The 22795-nt window shown below is 45.1% G+C and overlaps 1 protein-coding gene across 2 annotated transcripts in view; it reads right to left on the bottom strand.

The window, feature by feature from the left end:
- Positions 1-22795, bottom strand: part of MAN1A2 (mannosidase alpha class 1A member 2) — a 330855-nt gene that overhangs the window by 215053 nt on the left and 93007 nt on the right. For both annotated transcript variants that reach the window (XM_024217756.3, XM_024217757.2), the window contains exon 3: positions 19989-20085. In XM_024217756.3, coding sequence (XP_024073524.1) covers positions 19989-20085 — 97 coding nt within the window. The remainder of the gene's footprint in view (positions 1-19988; positions 20086-22795) is intronic.

The following is a 22795-nucleotide window of genomic DNA, read 5'->3' as shown; positions in this document are numbered from 1 at the left end:
CTGCTGGCCTGGGGGGGAAGGAACCCCAGGCTGGCAGCGGGCTGAGATCCCAGCTGGCAGGAGCCTGCAGCCGAAACCCCAGAGCGGGGATCGGGCTGAGCCGCTCAGCCCGCCCCACTCTGGAGTACCCGCTGCCGGCTCCTGCCAGCCAGGGTCCCCGCGGGTCCAACTCAGCACCTGCTGCTGGCCTGGGGGCTGGCAGCGGGCTGAGACCTCAGCTGGCAGGAGCTGGGGGCAGAAACCCCAGAGTGGCAGCAGGCCAAGCCAGTCGCTGCTCTGGGGTTCTGGCTGCTGGCCCCTCGCCAGCAGGGGTCTCTACCGCGCAGGTCCACTCACCTTGCTTCTGGTTGGAGGCTCTCTTGCAGACAGGGTCCAAGCCTCCAGCCCTGCTCAGGCCTACCAGCCACCTACTCCACTCACCTCAGCTGCCAATCTTGGTTTCCAGCCCTTGCTCAGCCTGCTTTCGGGCCTGGAGTCCCAGCAGGCCACCCTGGTCTCTGCTCCTGGCCTTGGATCAGTCCTCTTCAGCCTCCCTGCTGTGGCCCACTGTCCCCAGCCTGGGACAGTGAGGGTTGCACGCCAGGCAAGAGGGGGTGCAGCTCAGCACCCCATCTTAAAATTGCTTATCTTAGACCACACTGCCTTGGACCTTGTGCCTGCCTTCTATTGCCATTTTTTTTCCCCACTGAGAGTTGAAGGGAACATTTGACAAAATGGCAGCTCCTAAGAATGCGAAGCTAGATGTCCGATCATTTCACCCTGCTTGGACAGATGCATTTGGATTTATTGAAAAGAAGGACCGTGCTATTTGTGCTTTCTGTTATGAAGGTGTTGTTTGTCGCACATCAAGTGTTCGACGACATTTTGAAACGAAGCACGAGAAAACCTTTCTTGATGAAGCAGACAAGACTGAATCAATCAAAAAGGCAGTAGCAGCCTATGAGAAGCAAAGCAGTGTTTTTAAAAGCTTAAGTGTAAGTAAAAATCAAGCTACAGAAGGAAGTTACAAGATTGCACAGTGCATTGCAAAAAACGGAAAGCCATTTACAGACGGGGAATATATAAAAGAAGTTTTTCTCAGCAGTTCAGAGATTTTGTTCAATGATTTGCCAAATAAAGATACAATCATATCTAGAATGAAAGAACTGCCCACCTCTGCCAGAACAGTTGAGAGACGCATAAGTGAAATGGCAGAAAACATTAAGGAAAAGCAGATGACTGCATTGAAAGACACAGCAGTATTTAGTGTTGCAGTTGATGAGAGTGTGGATATAAACGACGTTCCACGTTTGGCAATTGTTGCAAGATACTGTGCTTCCGATGAAATCCAAGAGGAACTTTGTTGCCTAAAACCCTTGCATGGCACAACAAAGGGGGAAGATATACTGGAAAGTTTTGTAAACCATTTTGAAGAACGAGGAGTTGACATCAGAAAAATATTTTGTGTGATAACAGATGGTGCTCCTGCCATGGTTGGAAAACAGAAGGGATTTGTAAAGTTACTTGAAGATCAAATTGGCCAGCCGACAGTCAAATTTCACTGTATCATCCATCAAGAAAACCTGTGTGCAAAAATTTCTAATTCAGAGCTTAATAATGTGATGAATACAGTGGTGCGAATTGTGAATTTCCTTGTTGCTCGATCTGCTTTGACTCACAGACAATTTCAAGCACTGCTAGAAGAGATGGACAGTGCTTATAACAACATCCCACTTCACAGCAACATTCGGTGGCTAAGTTGTGGCAAGCTTTTGGTGCGCTTTGTAAACTGTTTTGAGGCAATCAAGGCCTTTTTGTCGGAAAAAGAACAAAACTACCCCGAACTGGATGATGACAAATGGCTGTGTAAGCTCATGTTCCTAACTGATATCACTGCTCACCTGAACGAACTCAACCTCTGTCTCCAGGATGCGGGGCAAACAGTTCTGGATCTTTATGAAACCTGGAAAGCATTTTTTGTGAAACTAGCAGTTTTTTCTAGGGATATTCAAACTTCTACTTTCCGCTACTTCCAACACATAAAAGAGCTATCGACACGTTGCACTGTCAGTGTCGATGATATTGGAAAGTACATGCAAGAACTGGAATCAGAATTTTCTGACAGATTTCAAGATTTCCAGCAATTTGGCCCAATGCTTTCTTTTCTAATTAAACCTGAAAAGTTCAACGAAAGCAACTTGGATTTGTCTGTATTTCAGTGGATGGGTGTTGAAGATTTCGAAATGCAACTCATTCAGTTAAAAAGCTCAGAATTGTGGATATCAAAGTTTGTGGATCTGCGGAGCGCACTTGAAGCTACCGAGAGAGATCATGGGGCCTCTATTCTGACCTGCTGGACGTCCCTGCCAGTGAAATTTAACTGTTTGAAGAAAATTGCATTTGCAATGCTTTCAGCATTTGGATCCACATACCTGTGTGAACAGGTATTTCACACATGAAATCTGTCCTCTGTCCCTCTCGGAGCCGGTTAACAACTGATCACTCAGAAGCCTGTGTGCAGCTTAAAGTATCCAAATACGTGCCAGACATTGGAAAAGCAAGGGCAAGGATCACACTAAACTGATAAGATCTGCATTTTAATTTAATTTTAAATAAAGCTTCTGAAACATTTTGAAAACCTTGTTTACTTTGCATATAACAGTAGTTTGGTTATATATTATAGACTTATAGAGAGACCTTCTAAAAAGCGTTAAAATGTATTACCGGCACGCGAAGCCTTAAATTAGAGTGTATAAATGAAGATTCGGCACACCACTGCTGAAAGGTTGCCGACCCCTGTCCTAAACACTACTTGGGATGTGAACCTTAGGGTTGGTCTACACTAGCAACTTACATCAGTATAACTACGGCAATCAGGGGTGTGGAAAGTCCACCCCACTGAGCAACACAGGTCTACCAACCTAGCTCCAGTGTAGACAGCACTATGTTGATAAGAGGGCTTCTCCCATCAACACAGCTACCACCTCTTGTGGAGGAGGATTACCTATGCTGACTGGAGAAGCCCTCCTGTCGGCATAGGTAGTATCCTCACTAAAGCGCTACAGCAGTGCAGCTGCATCGACACAGCTGCATCGACACAGCTGCACCACTGTTCCCTTTTAAGTGCAGACAAGCTCTTAGATTCCCATTGTGACACCTTCTCCCTCATATGTCATTTTCCTTCCCAACCTTATTTTTCTTACCTATCTCTCATCTTTCTGACTTAGCAGCCAAAGGTACTCCATCTTTTCAACAGTGCTGTTACCCTGTTGACCAGAGAGACAGCTAAAAGGAACATATAACTACCCAACACTGATAAAAGTTTGCCAATTCTTAGAGCGGCTGATAAGACCAAGTGCTGGACCTGTGTTTCTCCAGCAGTGAGGCTGCAAGTGAAAATCAAAACAGAGAAACTAAGTTTTCTATCTTTGCTGTTCCTTTCTCTGCCCTTTGTATGTGTTTGTATTGTTTTGTCTTAAAGGAAAAACAATTAACTCTAACAACAATAGCAATAATAACAGCTACGGACCTTTTTAACCTTTTTAAACCTTTTTTCTTTTCTCCCAAAAAGGACAATTAATACTACCTTTAATACCAACTAAAAACTGTCACACAAGAGTTTCTCCCTATACAGGCCTCTAGACAGCTAAAAGGAAAGGGAATAAAGGATATTGTTAAAATGGAAACTTAACTTAATACTTTACATATTAGTGGTGGTTGTTACAATGGAAGTGATCAGTGATAAGGTGACATGAAACCTAAAAATGCCCTTAATTGTTAACACTGCAATAGTGAAAGAGGGTTTTATTAACATCTTATCCCTTGTTGGGTCCAAGACATGCTCTTATCAACACATCTGTCAAACCATTTTTTGACGAAGCTCAATAATTTTATGGCTAAAGAATTTTCACAGATTTTCAACACTATATCAACCAACAAATAGGAAATAGTAGCAAGTCAGTAATTTCACAGTTCTACCAATTTGGACTGGATTTTTTTTTAGACACCACTATAAAAAAAGCCACAAGCCTAGATCATAAAAAAAGCCTTATTTATTATTTAATATACTATATGCATATATCTCTTAAAAGGTCCAAGAAGTACCAACCCTTTGCTCCTTTTTTAAACTCTGCTTTATCCATAAAAGCACTATTGCACAATTGCTTTCCCTCAGATATTAAACTGATAAGAACAGATTAATTTTTTTTATTAAAGTTAATGTTTAAAATTAAATATACACATATTAAGAGGGAAGGTCCTGTACATCTGGGGTCAGGCTTGAGGTATGAGGGATTACAGGTATCGCTTACAAGGATCACGAGATACATACATATCACATAACCAGCATAGACCCAGATTGGGGTGCAGGAGTTTTTAAAGCGTCAGTGGATAAGTGGGCTCGGGTACGCCACCCATGTAATGTATTAAGAGTCCAAGTCAGTATCAGTGTAGCAAATAAGTACATGGGTGGGGTGTATCCCTTGGTTCGTTAGGGAAGGAAGTGGGTTATTTCCCTGGTCAGTGATCTCGATTACTCAACGTGGTATTGACAGTGTCCCGTGATGTGTTCCGTATAGATGTCTCTGGACCACCTGATGGTGTTGGATACCATGAGCTGTCTCATGAGCCGGGTGTAGCATTGACTGACTCCGCACGCTCTCAGTACCGGCTCGTTGTGGGGGTCCCACAAGCCCAGGGCTCCCACGATCAGGGTGTGTATCTGGACCTCGTAGCCCTGGGCTCTCAGGGTGTCGGCCAGCAGGGTGTACATCAACGCCTTCCGTGCTTGGGCCTCATGGAAGGCCGGTGACCTGTTTTCAAATGGCACCATGACGTCTACCATGAGGACCTTCTTCTTTTCTGCATCCATCATGACGATGTCGGGTCGCAGTCAGCTGTCTGTCCTGGGGATGGCGGAGTCAACGGTGGTCTTCCCCAGGGACGGCGGGATGGCTTTCAGCAGCTGGTTCTGGATGGCGTTGTGGCAGTGCCGCCAGGGTCCAGAGTGCTGTTTGCATCCACGCAGGACGTGGGGCACGGTCTCATTGGCGTAGCTGCACTTCCTGCAGCGCTTGTCCCGGTTGCCGTGGCAGATGGCTCTGTTGAGCGGAACGCAGTTGAGCCGGGCCCAGTGGATGAAACGCCAGTCAGCGAACCTGGTGAAGCTGCCCCTGGGGAGGAAGTGGTTGCTGGCGTCCCACTTGCTGGACACCTCGAACACCTTGCCCTGGTCTGGTTTCTGCTTGAGGTTCTCGGCATAGTGGCAGCGGATGGCGTCTTTCAGGGTCCTTTCCAGCATCGTTCTGGCAGTCAGGGTGATGACGGTATGGTCCGGGGTCTTTATGCACGGCACCAGTATTCCCAGCTCCTGGCCCTCCTCGCACCACTTCCAGCAGCACCGGTCCTCTTTTCTAGGTGACTTGAGGCGTTGCGGGCACGGGACCAGAGAGAGGACAGGTCTCCCCCCTCTCTCCCAAATTCAGCCTCCAGGGAGCCGCTGAGGTAAGTGGCAACATCCTGCTTGGAGGGGGCCCTGGTGATGCGTTTCCTGACCACGTCCCGTACGGCTTCCTGCTCGATGCTCCTCACCATCGGGTCTGGGCACATCAGGAGGCGGAAGGCGTGGGTCATCATGCCACGTCGCACAGGTCGCCCATCCGAGGTATGTTGGTGCCGCGCTGGCTGTAGGAAATGTAGATGATGTCGGTGCTGGCCCTCTGGGGAAGGTAGAACCATTTTCTCACCAGCTGCCTGATGGTGCTGTCGGCCTTGTTCAGGGGCACCTTGGCTACGGCTGATCCCCTGAGGGCAAAAGAGATACGGGAGATCAGGAAGGTATTGAGGGTGTTGATCTTTTGCCAGGGGGGCGAGCAGGGAGGAGTCAATTTGGGCTGCATCTCGCAGGATCTCCGCGATGGTGTCTTCAGGGATCTGTCAGACGCGGACTCCTGTGGGTGTGCCCAGGAGGTCCCTCCCTCCTTGAGGGAGGCCATGGGCTCGCCCTGGATCAGGAACTGTGACGCCCGGACCAGAGCCCTGGCACCGCCATCAACGTGGAGGGAGGCGCACTTTTTGAGGTTGAAGCGGAGGCTCATCCACTCGGCGGCTCAGCAGGTGACATCGAACATTTGCTGGAGGCTTTCCGAGCTGTCGGCAACCAGGGCCAGATCATCTGTGTAGGCCAGAATGCTGATTTTCTTGCCGTGCAGGTTGAAGCCGGTCGGGCCGCTGGAGATGGCTCAGATGAGCGGTTCCATGGCCAGGTTGAAAATGATGGGGCTGAGGGGGCAGCCTTGTTTCACGCCGCAGCGGATGGGGATGGCATCCGTCTTTCCGTCCGTGGCGCGGATGGTGGTGGTGCAGTCATTGTAGAGGTCCGGAGGATCTGGATGAAGGTTTCTGGCATTTGTTGAAGATGGCAGCAAGCACCAAGCAGCCGGGATCTCGCTTCTTCAGCAGGTGGTAGCGGATGCCATCTTTTCCAGGGGCAGTGTTTTTGGTCCTCATCAGCCTCGCCAGCACCTCCTGAGGGGAAAAATCTCGCTTCAGGTCCTCCATGAGGTTGATCCGGGGTAGCGGGAAAAGGCACTCTGGGCGTCGCAAGTCGGTTAGGCTTAGGGCCCTTGAAGTAGGAGTAGAGCCTCTCGGGCTGGATGGCGCAGTAGGAGGAGGTCCCGTCGAGGATCTCCCTCATGGCTTTCGGGCGATTCGTCCTGTATAGTTTCTGAATATGGGATGCGGCTGCCAGATTATAGCGGCGGCCGGCATCCCCTCTCCTGCCTTCTCTGGTGGTGTCGTTACGGCTCGGCGTGGGGAATCTGCGAGTGGTCCGTGCAGCCTCCTGGGGTTCCCTCCTTCCGGCTGTGATTTCCGCAGACAGTTCTGCGGTCAGTCTGTCCATCAAAGTTTCAAAGTTCTCAAAATTGTCAGCCTTTGCCAGCTCCTCCGTCCAGGCGGATTGCCACGGCGTGGCAACCCTTGCTCGCGGCCGTCGCTCCTCCTGCTGCGTTGTCTCCGCAGGTTCAGGTGCTGCATGGATGGTCAGCGGCCTTGTTGTCCCTCGGACTGGGGAGCGGTGTTCAGGTGGATCTTGCGGGGAGGGTGTCCTGGTGTGGTGCGGGGGGCAGCTCTCAGTGTCTCCGAGGCTGCTCTGGATCTTCCGGGAGGGAGTGGGGTTCTGGAAGCACTGGTGCTGGGCTTTGGGGGGGCGCGGTTGTGTCTGGAAGCGCTGGGGATGGTTCTGGTTCTCCTGCAGGCAGTATCCGGCTGGGGGGTCCTCGGTGGGGCATGGGATTTTTGGCGGTCGGAGTCTTGCTGGGCAACTTGGGAGGAGGTGTTGGGTCGGAAGTGGGGTCTGGCCGTGGGATCTGGGGGCTGTGGAAGGCTCCTCCTTCGGCTGGATCTTGCCAGGCAGCCTGGGGGGCAGTGCTAGTTGCTCCTACGGCAGGGCGGCATGAGGTTACCTGTGGGGGAGCGCTGCCCCGTTTTGTATCTGTGTTGTGCCGGATGGTTTCTATGAGGTCACTGAGGCATCTGGTGAGGTTGCTGACTTGCGACATGGTGGTGATCCCCCTCACGGCAGGGTCCAGCGTGGGGATTCTGGAGACAGAGCTGGTTCTTTCGGTGGCATCGTCTTGTTGGTCAGTCCTCAAGGCGGGGTCACGCGTCCCTCGGTTGGTGGTTGGTCCCCCCTTACATGCTGTGGCTCTGGGGAGGCTGGCTGGGGTGCTGAATCCGGAGCGTCGGGGGGGTCAGGGTTGGAACCCACAGGGTGTCAGTGGGATTGACCTTTGCGGTTATGAGGAGTCCCTTGCATGTGGTTTGATGGTACTTACATTTCTTTTGAGTCTCGAAGGGTAGATCGCAGTGGCTACACCGGAAGGCGATCTGTTTGTTGTGGGCCTTCCGAACGTGTTTGCTGAGGGCCCCAAGGGTCTGGGCTCCATGGAAAGGGAAGCAGAAGGGGCAGAGGAGGAGGCCTGTAGGGATCGGGTACTGGAGGTAGATGCAGTCATCTTCCCCTGCCTCACCCTCTGTGGGGCAGACCTCTGTTGTGCCTGCAGACTCGCCGGGTGATTCCTCTCGGTCTGGCAGACAAGTTTGAGGAGGTGAAATTGCTCCTGGGGAGGTGCTAGACTCACTGGCCACGATATCTCTTTGCTTGGAAGGACAGTGTGTGACATCGAGATCCTGGGCTGCGGAGTGCATTCCCCTTGCAGCGGCCTTCCTCTGGGCAGCAGGGTGGTAAGTAGTTTCGGGGTCCCGGGTTGAGGAGGTGGTTCCTTCGGGAGCATCCCTCTCTGGAGCAGCGGGGCAGCAATCAGTATCCTGGTCCTGGGTCATCACGGGGGGATCCTCTGGTAGCAGCCTTCCCAGCAGGGCAGTGATCAGCATCCTGGTCCTGGGTCGTCGGGGGGGCTCCTCTGGTAGCAGCCTTCTCAGGAGCAGCAGGGCAGTGCTCAGCATCCTGGTCCTGGGCAGTGAGAGAGGTTCTCCGGGGGTCCTCCTCCTGAAGAGCTGGCGAGATGTTGTTGCTCCTGGATGTGAGGTCCTGAAGAGCCGTCCTTGTGGTGCTAGGTCTCCCTGCAGAGGTATCCCCAGGGGTTTTCTTCAGCCAGGTGCTGATTTTTTCATCCTTGCTGGTGGTCCGTGTCTTCTGTGAGGAACCAAGGGTGGTCTTCGAGATGGGCTTCTGCTGAGCTTTCTGAGAAGTAGAGGATGCAGAAGCAGCAGCAGCTGCCGAGAGCGCAGCTGGGGGTGTCTCAGAAGCAAAGACAGAGTTTTCTTCCAAAGTAGCAGCAGTGGAGTATATCTTCAAAGCAGCATCGATTTTCTCAAAAATGTCAACAGGAAAATCCATCTTCAGAGCAGGTGTTGCAGATGTCCATCAAAAGAAATTAAACTGATAAGAACAGATACTATACATGATCTTAGTCAAACACTGACTACCTAGCTCACACTTTTAGCAGACTCTGCTTTATGATTTAAAATTACTGGAAGTCATACACCTTTTCAAAATAAATATTAGCCACCGTTTCAGGGAGAACACAGTATCCCTGCTTGGATTTATACAAATCCATTCTGTAAATTGGTGCAGTCCACACTGCCTCTCCCTACTCAAATGAAAATGTATAGACAATGCCTTGGGAAGTGAAGGGGGAGGGGCGAGAGGGAGTGCACATGTTAGAGGAACAGCTAGTTTGCCATCTAGATTTAATCATATCAGCTTCATTTTAGTGTAATTTGTAACCTGGTTTCTGGCAGATTCAGGCATCCAGAGGAAGGACCTGCCTTTAACATGCAAACCAGTGATGCCATTTCTTTGGCTCACTCCACAGGTCACCAATGAATTTAAAGTGAATTACAACACAGGGCACAATGCTATGCAAAGGGATGATCTGGTTTTTAATTACACACAGATTTTTACCCTTCCTAATTTTTCATGAGATAGTAGCCACAAAGAGACGGGAAAATCTTCAATTTGTACAGCTGGTTCTGCTTAATTAATTAGATCACTTAATGAAAGCATCTTAGTTTCCTTGACAAGGGGATGGCACTAATTCAGGGAGAACAGGGGTTTAAAAAGCCAGCTTCTAAGAGACCAGAGGAGCAAGAGAACAAGAGCAGCAAACAAGGGAGTTTTGCCAGGGAGTTTAGAGAGGTAGCGTGAGAGCCAGATACACTTAATAAACATTCTCTAAACTTGAGCCAAAAACGCCACCCTCCTGTCCCATCCAAATTTGGGACTCTCCTTCCAGATGATCCTCTTGCACTGAGGTCACCCCTCCTGGGGAAAGAACCTCAGTTATTAGGAAGAAACAGGTAATAGTAATGGGGGATTCGATTATTACAAATATAGATAGTTGGGTTTGTGATGACTGGGAGAACTCCATGGTGAACAGCCCACTGGGTAAGAAGGTTGTGGATCTCTTGAGACATCTTGACAGACTTAAGTGCAGTGCTGGGGAGGACCGGTGGTCACTGAACAAGTAGGTACCAAAGGGAAAGATAAGAGAGAGATGATGGAAGCCAAATTTAGGCTGCTAGAAAGGAGATTAAAGTCCAGAACCTCCATAGAATTCTCTGAAATGCTTCCAGTTCCACATACAGGAACAGATAGACAGGCAGAATTGCAGGGTTTCAATGCATGGATGAGATGATAGTGTTGAGAGGAGAGACTTAGGTTTCTTAGGAATTGGTGAACTTTTTGGGAATGGAGGAACCTATACAGGAAGGATGGGATCTACTAAACCAGAGGTTCCCAAAGTGGGCGATACCACCCCCTGGGGGGTGCTGGAACGATCCAGGGGGGCAGTAGTAGCCTCAAGTGCAATTGGGGGGCGTTGAATAAAAATAAGGGGGCAGTGGAAGCATAAAGAAAGAAGAGAATATAAGAAAATTTTGAAAAACCGTTCGTACATGTTTCATCTGTTGTGTAACATAGAGTTAAAGTTGTAGTGATTACTTTATTTTCCAAATAAATTCACAAATTATAACCGATCAGGTGTCAAGTCCGCCAACAGCTCTTAACAAGCAAGTGTTGGCAGGCGAGCGTGTCGCGCATTGTCGGGAAGTCCAGCATGCATCAGCAGGAATATGTGCGTGTAATTACTTGTTTACAATACGATACTATAAATAGGCGACATGTATGAAATCTAATTTAGGTTGTTTCTGAATTGTGTAAAAAGCAGTTAACAATAGTGCAATAAGTATTTAAAAATTTTTATTCATATTCGATACCTTCGATCTTTACGGATTATGGATCACATACAAAGCAAATTGTATTATTGTTGTTTCAATAAAACAGCAATTTACACGTGAGTATTTTTATACATTTTCTTACATATCTACCGTACGTTTCTGTGTCTCTAGTGCTTACTAATAATAAAATCGTAGCAGGCTTGTGTCGGTACAGTACTATTTGAAGTGTACAGTCAATATATTTGTCATATTTTTTATTACAATATTAAAGAAAACAGGGGAATGAAATCGTAAAAAAACTGTTAACTATTAACATTTATTTATATCTATTGAATCATCTATGTTAATTGGTAAATAAGGCGTGTGTTAATAAGGAATAATTATTTAAATAAGGGCAAACTAAATTAAAACTATTAACTGATTTTTAATTGCATATTGATTATTTTTTAAATTAATTATTTCTTGATAAATTTAGTTTGATATTTGACAATTTAATATCAAATACATATATCTAATGCTGAGCAAAGAACAAAACCCAGTTTATTAGTTTCATTAGTATTTTAGTTTGGTTGTCTTTTGCCGTCTTACGCAAAAACCACTGTATACCTGATGTCGTGGGCGATATTCTAATAACACATCTTTCTTTACTATATTGTAGGACGTAGGTAGAAATATAGATACATAAAAGAACGCAAATTTGTCACTGCATCTTTCTGTTTGTTCGCTTAAAGAAGGTAGATTTCCAGGGGGGCGCTGAGTAATTTTTTTTCTGAAAAGGGGGGCGCTGAGTAATTTTTTTTCTGAAAAGGGGGCGGTAGGCCAAATAAGTTTGGGAACCTCTGTACTAAACCAAAATGGAACCAGATTTCTGGCACAAAACTAACATAAAAAAAATTAAGTACCTCAGAAGCAGGGACCCTGCCAAACACTCAGTGGGGCCACCACACCATCGAGTTGGTAAAGGAACACTCACAGAAGACAAGACCACTGTGGAGAAGCTGAATGAATCATTTGCATCACTTTTACGGCAAAGACTGTGAGGGAGATCACTGCACTTGTGCCATTCTTTTTAGATGACAAATCTGAGGGACTGTCCCAGACTAAGGTGTCGATAATGGAGGATTTGGAACAAATTGATAAATTAAATAGTAATAAGTCACCAGGACCGGATGGTATTCACCCAAGAGTTCCAAAGGAATTCAAATGTGAAATTGCCCAACTACTAACTGTGGTGTGTAACCTATCATTTAAATCAGACTCTGTACTGGATGACTGACAGGTAGCTAATGTAACACTGATTTTTAAATAAGGCTCCAGAGGTAATTCAGGTAACTACAGGCTGGTATGCCTTACTTTACTACCAAGCAAACTGACTGAAACTATATTAAAGAACAGAATTATCAGACACTTAGATGAACATAATTTGTTGAGGAAGAGTCAACATAGCTTTTGCAAAGGGAAATCATTAGAAATCATTAGAATTCTTTGAGAGGGTCAACAAACATGTGGACAAGGCTGATCCAATGGATACAGTGTACTTGAACTTTCAGAAGACCTTTGACAAGGTCCCATACCAAAGGTTCTTAAGCAAAGTAAGCAGTCATGGGAAAAGAGGGAAGGTCCTGTCATGGATCAGTAACTGGTTAAAGGACAGGAAACAAAGAGTAGGAAAAAATGGTAAGTTTTCACAGTGGAGAAAGGTAAATAGCAGGGTCCCCCAAGGATCTTTATTGGGACAAGTGCTGTTCCACATATTTATAAATGATCTAGAAAAGGGGGTAACCAGTAATGGTGGCAAAGTATGCAGACGATACAAAACTACTCAAGATAGCTAAGTCCAAATCTGACTGTGAAGAGTTACAAATTAATGGAGATGTCCTATCTCCTAGAACTGGAAGGGACCTTGAAAGGTCATCGAGTCCAGCCCCCTGTCTTCACTAGCAGGACCAAGTACTGATTTTGCCCTAGATCCCTAAGTGGCCCCCTCAAGGATTGAACTCACAACTCTGAGTTTAGCAGGCCAATGCTCAAACCACAAATGGATCTCACAAAACTGGGTGACTGGGCAACAAAATGGCAGATGAAATTCAATGTTGATAAATGCAAAGTAATGCACATTGGAAAACATAATCCCAACTATACATACAAAAAAGGTGATCAGGAACATACAAAAAGGTGGCATCTAAATTAGCTATTACCAGTCAAGGAAGAGACCTTGGAGTCACTCTGGATAGTTCTCTGAAAACATCCACTCAATGTGCAGCAGCAGTCAAAAAAGCTAACAGAATATTAGGAATCAATAGGAAAGGGTTAGATAATAAAACGGTACATTTTATAATCCCACTATATAAATCCCTGGTATGCCCACACCTTGAATACTGTTTACAGTTCTGCTCATCCCATCTCAAAAAAGATATATTAAAACTGGAAAAAGGTACAGAGAAGGGCTACAAAAATGATTAGGGTTATTGAACAGCTTCTATTGGAGGAGAGATTGAAAAGACTGGGATTGTTCATCTTGGAAAAGAGACAACTAAGGGGGATATAACAGGTCTATAAAATCATGAATGTTGTGGAGAAAGTGAATAGGGGAGTGTTATTTACCCCTTCACATGACACAAGAACCAGGGGTCACCCAATGAAATTAACAGACAGCAGGTTTAAAACAAACATAAGGAAGTACTTCTTCACACAATGCATAGTCAACCTGTGGAACTCATTGCCGGGGGACATTGTGAAGGCCAAAAGTATAACTGGGTTCAAAAAAAGAATTAGATAAATTCATGGAGGATAGGTCGATCAATGGCTATTAGCTAAGATTGTCAGGGACTAAACCCCATGCTCTGGGTATCCATAAGCATTTGACTGCCAGGAGCTCGGATTGGATGACAGGGGATGGGTCACTCAGTAAATTGCCCTGTTCTGTTCATTCCCTCTGAAGCCTCTAGCACCAGCGACTGTCAGAAGACAGGCTACTGGGCTCGATGGACCATTGGTCTAATCCAGTATGGCCATTCTTATGTTTTTATGTATTTTCTCTACCTGAATAGACTCATACACTGTAATCAAACCAACTCTTCATCTTATTTTTGATAAGCTAAACAGACTGAGCTCTTTTAGTGTTGTGACACTGACAGGCCAGCTCAGGTCAGAGCAATAGGTCAATTCACTTGTGTGTGACTATCAAAGAAATGTTAAGTGTACTAATTCACTCAAATGTTAATTTAGCTCAGAGGAAAGGTAAATGATATCGTCTTCACTTATCTATAGGCATTACATTATGTATATCCCTGAACTTAATTAACCCTAGATCAAAAGTGTGTGTTAGCACTAAGATGATAATTTATTTGATATGTAAACTGCCTGAAAACGAATAAAATGTTACTTGTATTGTTTTTTCTTATCTATCCCTATTATAATATAATGGCAGGCAATTGCATTATGGATATCACTGTAACTAAATTACTTGTGAATGCAAAGGAAGCAGAATACTAACTTCAAAGCAAGGATCATTGTTTTCAACAATGGAAATTCACAGATTCAGTCTGCAATTGGTACTCATCAAAACCCACGTGGGTGAGGACACTGTTCAGATTGTCTTCTGTGAGCAGGATCTATAAATAGTGGTTTAAGGGAATGATCTTGCATCTCTGAACTGTTTTGACACTCATATGGGAATGCTCCAGGTGCAAGACAGAGATCCCTAAAGTGATTTTGGATAACCCTGAGAAATTTACGGAAAACTAGCAGACTACTATATCTGTGCTATCATTTTGGACTTACAAACTTTGACTCATGTGTTAATGTATTTTATCTGCTTTAACCTCTCAATAACTCTGACCCTTTGGGGTGGGGAGTAACATAATGTGATGTGATATTTGGTATAGTGACCAGTGTCACAAAGTCCAGTTTGTCTGGGTGGCAAGGAAGGCAGGAGAGCCTAAGGGGACCGTTTGTGACTCCATGGTAAGACTAAGGCTATGTGTACACTACAGACCTTACAGCTGCAGTGCTGTAAGGTCTCCCATGTAGTTGCTCTCCCATCAGCATAAATAAACTACCCCCAACGAGCAGCGGTAGCTATCTTGGCATTTCCCACCAACGTAGTACTGTCCACACCGGCGCTTCTGTCAGTGTAACTTATGTCATTCAGGGGTGTGTTTTTTCATACCTCAGTGGTGAAAGAATAAGTTAAGGACTATTTAGAAAAGCTGGACATGCACGAGTCAGTAGCGTAGCTAGCGGGGTGCAGAGGAAGCAGCCGCTTCCCCCGCCTTTCCGAAAGCGGCCGGAGGAACGGGGGTGGGGGGGCGCGGCATGCGGCCCGCAGCATGGCCCGGCAGCTGCGGCTGTAGGAGCGAGGGGGAGCCATGGGGGGGAGGGGCAGTGCAGCGGGAGGAGGAGCCAAGGGTGCGTGGCCGGAGGAGGAGCCAAGGGAGGGCGCCTTTTTTATATTTGTTCCCCCTCCTCTTAGAAGAGGGCTATGCCACTGGCACGAGTCCAGGGATCCAGATCTAATGTATCCAAGGGTGCTGAGGGAATTGGCTGATGTGATTGCAGAGCAATTGGCCATTATCTTTGAAAACTCATGGTGATCGGGGGAGGTCCTAGACTATTGGAAAAAGGCAAATATAGTGCCCATCTTTAAAAAAGGGAAGAAGGAGAACCCGGGGAACTACAGACCAGTCAGCCTCACCTCAGTCCCTGGAAAAATCATGGAGCAGGTCCTCAAGGAATCCATTTTGAAGCACTTGGAGGAGAGGAAAGTGATCAGGAACAGTCAACATGGATTCATCAAGGGCAAGTCATGCCTGACCAACCTGATTGCCTTCTATGATGAGATAACTGGCTCTGTGAATATGCAGAAAGCAGTGGACGGGATATATCTTGTCTTTAGCAAAGCTTTTGATAAGCAAGTTAAAGAAGTATGGGCTGGATGAATGGACTATACGGTGGATAGAAAGCTGGCTAGATCATCGGACTCAACGGGTAGTGATCAATGGCTCCATGTCTAGTTGGCAGCCAGTATCAAGCGGAGTGCCCCAAGGGTCGGTCCTGAGGCCAGTTTTGTTCAATATCTTCACTAATGATCTGGAGGATGGCGTGGATTGCACCCTCAGTAAGTTTGCAGATGACACTAAACTAGGAGGAGTGGTAGATACTCTAGAGGGTAGGGATAGGATACAGAGGGACCTAAACAAATTAGAGGATTGGGCCAAAAGAAATCTGATGAGGTTCAACAAGGACAAGTGCAGAGTCCTGCACTTAGGACGGAAGAATCCCATGCACCGCTACAGGCTGGGGACTGACTGGCTAAGCAGCAGTTATGCAGAAAAGGACCTGGGGACTTGGGATTAGAAGCTGGATATGAGTCAGCAGTGTGTCTTTGTTACCAAGAAGGCTAATAGCATATTGGACTGCATTAGTAGGAGCACTGCCAGCAGATCGAGGGAAATGATTATTCCCCTCTATTTGGAACTGGTGAGGCCACATCTGGAGTATTGCATCCAGTTTTGGGCCCCCACTACAGAAAGGATGTGGACAAATTGGAAAGAGTCCAGCAGAGGGCAACAAAAATGATTAGGGAATTGGGGCACATGACTTACGAGGAGAGGCTGAGGGAACTGGGCTTGTTTAGTCTGCAGAAGAGAAGAGTGGGGGGGGATTTGATAGCAGCCTTCAACTACCTGAAGGGGGGTTCCAAAGAGAATGGAGCTCGGCTGTTCTCAGTAGTGGCAGATGACAGAACAAGGAGCAATGGTCTCAAGTTGCAGTAGGGGAGGTCTAGATTGGATATTAGGAAACACTGTTTCACTAGGAGGGTGGTGAAGCACTGGAATGGGATACCTAGGGAGGTCGTGGAATCTCCATCCTTAGAGGTTTTTAATGCCCGGCTTGACAAAGCCCTGGCTGGGATGATTTAGTCGGTGTTGGTCCTGCTTTGAGCATGGGGTTGGACTAGATGACCTCATGAGGTCTCTTCCAACCCTAATCTTCTATGATTCTATGAAAAGTTTTACCGACAAAAGTGTTACTGTAGACATAGCCTAATATAGTGATCCAGGAATGCCACCAGTTTGGAGTGTCTGTCCTTTTTTTGGACAGTCTGACCTGAGATTGGCACTCTCAGTTCTGAGCCACTCTGGACAGCATGACAAGGATATTTCTACACAGCCCATGGCAATGAGCGTTCCAGGCCAGGTTGATAGACTTGGGTTTCAGGGGCTCACGCTAGTGGTCAAAGAGCTGTGCTGACAGCATTTTGAAGTTGTGGCTTGTGCTCTGAATCCCACCCTCCTCCCTACACTTCAGAGCCTGAAGTCCAGCCCAAGCCACAACATCTACATAGCTATTTTTAGCATGATAGCATGAGCACAAGTCTATTGACCCAGTCTAGGAGGCTTGCTACTGCGAGCTGTAAAAACATAACCTAAGTCTCTCACTGTCAAGCAACAAGTTGATATCTTTTTTTGATGAGATTACAAGGGAATAGGGTCATTGTAAGAGATTTATGTAAGGCATTTGACTTCATACGGCACAACATTTTGATTAAAAAATGAGAATGATATAAAATTAACATGGCACATGTTAAATGGATTAAAAGCTGGCTAACGTAGGTCTAAAAAAATTATTGTACACAGGGAATCATCATCGAACGGGTGTGTTTCTTGTGGGGTTCTGCAGGGATCAGTTCTTAGCCCTATACTATTTAACATCTTTATTAAACAATGTGCATTTTAATATGACTAAATGTAAACATACACATCTAGGAACAAAGAATGTAGGCCATACTTACAGGATGGGGGACTCTATTGTGGGAAGCAGTGGCTCTGAAAAAGATTTGGGGTTTGTGTTGGATAATCCACTGAAAATGAGCTCCCATGGCAACACTGTGACCAAAAAGGTTAATGCAATCCCTGGGTGCATAAACAGGGGCATCTCAATGCAGAGTAGAGAGATCATTTTACCTCTATATTTGGCATCGGTGCGACCGCTGCTGGAATACTGTGTCTAGTTCTGGTGCCCATAATTCAAGAAGGATGTTGATAAATTGGAAAGGGTTCAGAGAAGAGCCATGAGAATGATTAAAGGATTAGAAAATATCCCTTATAGTGATAGATTCAAGGTGCTCAACCTATTTAGCTTAACAAAGAGAAGGTTAAGGGGTGACTTGGTTATAGTCTATGGGTACCTACCTGGGGACCAAATATTTAGTAATGGGTTCTTCAAACTAGCAGAGAAAGGTATAACATGATCCAATGGCTGGAAGTAGAAGCTAGACAAATTCATAGAAACATTGAACCAAAGGGTTATAGAAGGGACTACAAGGGTCATCTAGTCTAACCCCCTGCCAAGACACAGGATTTGTTGTGTCTAAACCACCCAAGACAGATGGCTATCCAGCCTCTTTTTATAGACCTCCAGTGAAGGAGATTCTACGACTTCCCTAGGGAGTTTATTCTACTGTCCTACTGTTCTTACAGTTAGGAAGATTTTTCTGAGATTTAATCCAAATTTGCTCTGCTGTAGTTTGAACCCATTGCCTCTTGTCCTGCCCTCTGTGGCAAAAGAGAAAATTTTTCTCCATCTTTTTAATGGCAGCCTTTCATGTATTTGAAGACCACTATCATGTACTCCCTTAATCTCCTTTTTTCCAAATTCAGACTGGAAATAGGGAGTCAGTTTTAACAGTGAGAGTAATTAATCATTGGAACAACTTACCAAGGTTTGTGGTGGATTCTCCGTCACTGACCATTTTAAAATAAAGATTGGATGTTTTTCTCAAAGATATACTTTAGGAAGTATTTGGGGGGAATTCTAAGGGCTATGCATATACAAGGTCAGACTAGATGATCACAATTCATGGGATCATAGATTCCAAGGCCAGAATGGACAATTGTGATAATTTAGTTTGACTTCCAGTATAACACGGGCCATAAAATTTCCCCAAAATAATTCTACCTCCCCATTCTCAATATATCTTCTGTTTTTGACAAAGACACTCATATCCTGGCATGCTCCTCAGACTTTCCTCCTGAACTGTCAGAGCTCTCCTATTTCTCCTTTTATCTCACTCACTACTCCTGCATTACCTTTTTTATGTGTTCTTCCCACACTTTCCTTCTATTCTCAGCTTTGTCCATGACGCAATCCTTTTCTCCCTGGGTTACCTCATTCCATTCCATTGGTTCAGCTACCAACTCTAAGCCAGTGACTCCCTAAATCTACTTCTCCACCTCTGATCTTTCACTCTATCTCCAATCTTGCATCTTTGGCTTTCCAAAATCTCCTCTTGGACACCTCTCAGTCACTTAAGGAGCATCCTTCTAGATCATCCTATCTTTTCACCCAAACCATCTCCTCTTTTTCCCTTCCTTATCATCACTGATAACTCCACTTTCCTTTCCATAACTCAGGCTTCTAACACTGTCATCATCTTAGATTCCAGGCTCTCATGCTTGCCACAGCCAGGTTCATGGTAAACCTTGTTACTTCCTCATTATCTAAAATCCACCCTTTCCACTCTTACCTTGTGTTCTGCAACTCCTTCATCTCTGACTTCCCCACATCTTCCTTTTCCCTGCGCCAGGCTAACCAAAATATCATTGCTAAAAGCCATCTTCCTCTTGATGCTCCTACTCCAACAACATCACTCCTTTCCTTGAATTCCTTCATTGCTTTCTCTCTCCTGCATCAAAATCAAACTCCTCATTCTTACCTTCAAGCCTTTTAAAAACTTCATACCTGCTTAAACCCATATTCTTGTGCTCTGAGCTCTACTCTTTTTTCATTCAACGCCTAAGTTTAGAGTTGCTCCTAAATTCCTGCATTTTCCTCCTTCAGACCCACTTACTGCATAAATTGATCTTCTTACAAATAGTTTTTCTATGTGTATTGCATTTAAATTTTGAGAGTTTAACTTCAAGCATGCGGAGAAGGCATGCTGTATTTCTACACATTTCACAATGAGTAACATATATGGCACTTCATAAATATCATTACCACATTATTACGACTGGTATGCACATCAAAATAATACTGTTCATAAGCCCAACTCAGCAATATAACTGTAGCAATAAAATATGTTTTAAAAGCACTTGTCACAAAAAAATCCCATTAAATAGTTTCTACATGGATAAGAATGGTCATTAAAATGATGCATTAATAGCTTTCTCTGATTCACAGTATTTTACAATATTTACAGTACAGTGTACTATACTAAGAAAGTTCATATGGAATTTCTAAAAAAGCGTTATGAGAAGGAAGGACAGGACAGAAGCACTAAAGTAACAGAAAGTATAACCTACCAAATATGTTGGTGGAATGTCCTTTCCTGGCAATGGGTTTGAGTTCATTATGCCCCCATCCATATTGCCTGTAATTTTCCCAGGCATGTTTCATCATCTGAGGAAGGGAAATATTAGATGCAGTTAATATGGATTACTCAGACGATGCAGTTTTATAATGTAGTTCCTTATCTGTACATTTCTATGCCTCAAACTCACCACAGCATATTAATGATTATTCTGACTCTATTTCTATCAGTTACAATTGGCAGACTATATAGTACGAACAGTCTTTGATCCAAAAAAATCTCAAGAGTATCTAAAATACTCCAGTAAAGAGGAGTGATGCATTGTACATGCTACAGCAGTGTCAAAGGACATAAAACTGTGCTTTTTTAACCAGGAGTTATTGAGAGCACAAATAGTAACTTAAGTCAATTTAATTTCAGTGGGAGCTATTAGGTGCTCAGCCTTTCTGAAATTCAGGCTGCTGATTTCAGTGCCTATATATGGACTCAGGAGCCTAAGCACAACATCCATTTTTAAAAATCTTGGCCTAAATCTAACTTGCCTAAGCAATAACACGACAAGAATCTACAAATATCGGAAGGGTATATACTTCTAGGAGAGCAAGGAGGAATTATTTAGGGCTTGCCAACAGAGCAAGTTACTATGTGGCAAAGCAGGGCACACCTTGCCTACAGCACACCAGTTTGCCACGCAAAATGAGGGGAGGTTGCCACAAGTTCCAAAAGTTGGCTTCCCAGTAGGAAAACACTTGAGAAACACTGCTAGAAAATATTCTGTAGGGGACAACCCTGCATTGACCCATGGGATGTGGATTAGATGATCTAATACTGTTGGACTTATCCATCTTTAGCTCCATGATACATATATTAAAAAACAGATGAATAATACACCAAAGGTGAAGAGAGAAGAGCTCCAGAAGGCCTGCCATTTCATTACAGTTCACAATTTGTGTTAGACATTCTGGTAACACTGGTCTACAATTTTTGAGAAGTCGTCTGCTTCAGGGATAAAATGTGCTATTTATTATGTATTTTGATGTGCTGAATTCAAATATGACAATTAAAACAACTGATTGGCTACTGTTTCTAAGATATTTAAGTTTTTACATTTTAAGTCTATGTATATTGTGTAGATAGTAGAGTTTTAATCATAAATTGTAAACAATGCTCTATCTTAAACCAAGAAGCCAGGCTCTGGGCTATACCTGAGCCATTAAAAACACTGTCCTGCGAGTATCCCTTTTAGCATACCAGACCCCCAAGGGGTCAGACTTTTCCACAAGTGTAGGCCAACATAGCCACAGTGCCTCTGAGACTGTCCCTTCGGGCTCCAGCACCACCTGTTTCTCAACGTTAGCTCTGAAAGGCAAGTCTGCCTGAGATAGACTTGTGACTTTCTACTCCCTTCAGACACCGATACATATTAGTAAGCACTTGCAGCAACATCAGGCAGCTTTTTCAACCCAGGTTCAGTTTTAATAGTCAACTGGAATAGAGCATCAGGAAATACTTAGGTTATCAAAGAGTTGTTACTGGCAGAAGCCAGGGCTCTACCAAGCCCTCCTTCAGCAGAATCCATAGATTCATAGATTCATAGATTCTAGGACTGGAAGGGACCTCGAGAGGTCATCGAGTCCAGTCCCCTGCCCGCATGGCAGGACCAAATACTGTCTAGACCATCCCTGATAGACATTTATCTAACCTACTCTTAAATATCTCCAGAGATGGAGATTCCACAACCTCCCTAGGCAATTTATTCCAGTGTTTAACCACCCTGACAGTTAGGAACTTTTTCCTAATGTCCAACCTAGACCTCCCTTGCTGCAGTTTAAGCCCATTGCTTCTTGTTCTATCCTCAGAGGCTAAGGTGAACAAGTTTTCTCCCTCCTCCTTATGACACCCTTTTAGATACCTGAAAACTGCTATCATGTCCCCTCTCAGTCTTCTCTTTTCCAAACTAAACAAACCCAATTCTTTCAGCCTTCCTTCATAGGTCATGTTCTCAAGACCTTTAACCATTCTTGTTGCTCTTCTCTGGACCCTTTCCAATTTCTCCACATCTTTCTTGAAATGCGGTGCCCAGAACTGGACACAATACTCCAGCTGAGGCCTAACCAGAGCAGAGTAGAGCGGAAGAATGACTTCTCGTGTCTTGCTCACAACACACCTGTTAATACATCCCAGAATCACGTTTGCTTTTTTTGCAACAGCATCACACTGTTGACTCATATTTAGCTTGTGGTCCACTATAACCCCTAGATCCCTTTCTGCCGTACTCCTTCCTAGACAGTCTCTTCCCATTCTGTATGTGTGAAACTGATTTTTTCTTCCTAAGTGGAGCACTTTGCATTTGTCTTTGTTAAACTTCATCCTGTTTAACTCAGACCATTTCTCCAATTTGTCCAGATCATTTTGAATTATCACCCTGTCCTCCAAAGCAGTTGCAATCCCTCCCAGTTTGGTATCATCCGCAAACTTAATAATCGTACTTTCTATACCAATATCTAAGTCGTTAATGAAGATATTGAACAGAGCCGGTCCCAAAACAGACCCCTGCGGAACCCCACTCGTTATGCCTTTCCAGCAGGATTGGGAACCATTAATAACAACTCTCTGAGTACGGTTATCCAGCCAGTTATGCACCCACCTTATAGTAGCCCCATCTAAATTGTATTTGCCTAGTTTGTCGATAAGAATATCATGCGAGACCGTATCAAATGCCTTACTAAAGTCTAGGTATACCACATCCACAGCTTCTCCCTTATCCACAAGACTCGTTATCCTATCGAAGAAAGCTAT

This window comes from Terrapene carolina, unplaced genomic scaffold (assembly GCF_002925995.2).
Source record: "Terrapene carolina triunguis isolate 2854851 unplaced genomic scaffold, T_m_triunguis-2.0 Scaffold242, whole genome shotgun sequence".
NCBI lineage: Eukaryota > Metazoa > Chordata > Testudines > Emydidae > Terrapene > Terrapene triunguis.
The sequence above is the reverse complement of the archived record's forward strand: the minus strand, read 5'-3'. Positions and strand labels throughout refer to the sequence as shown.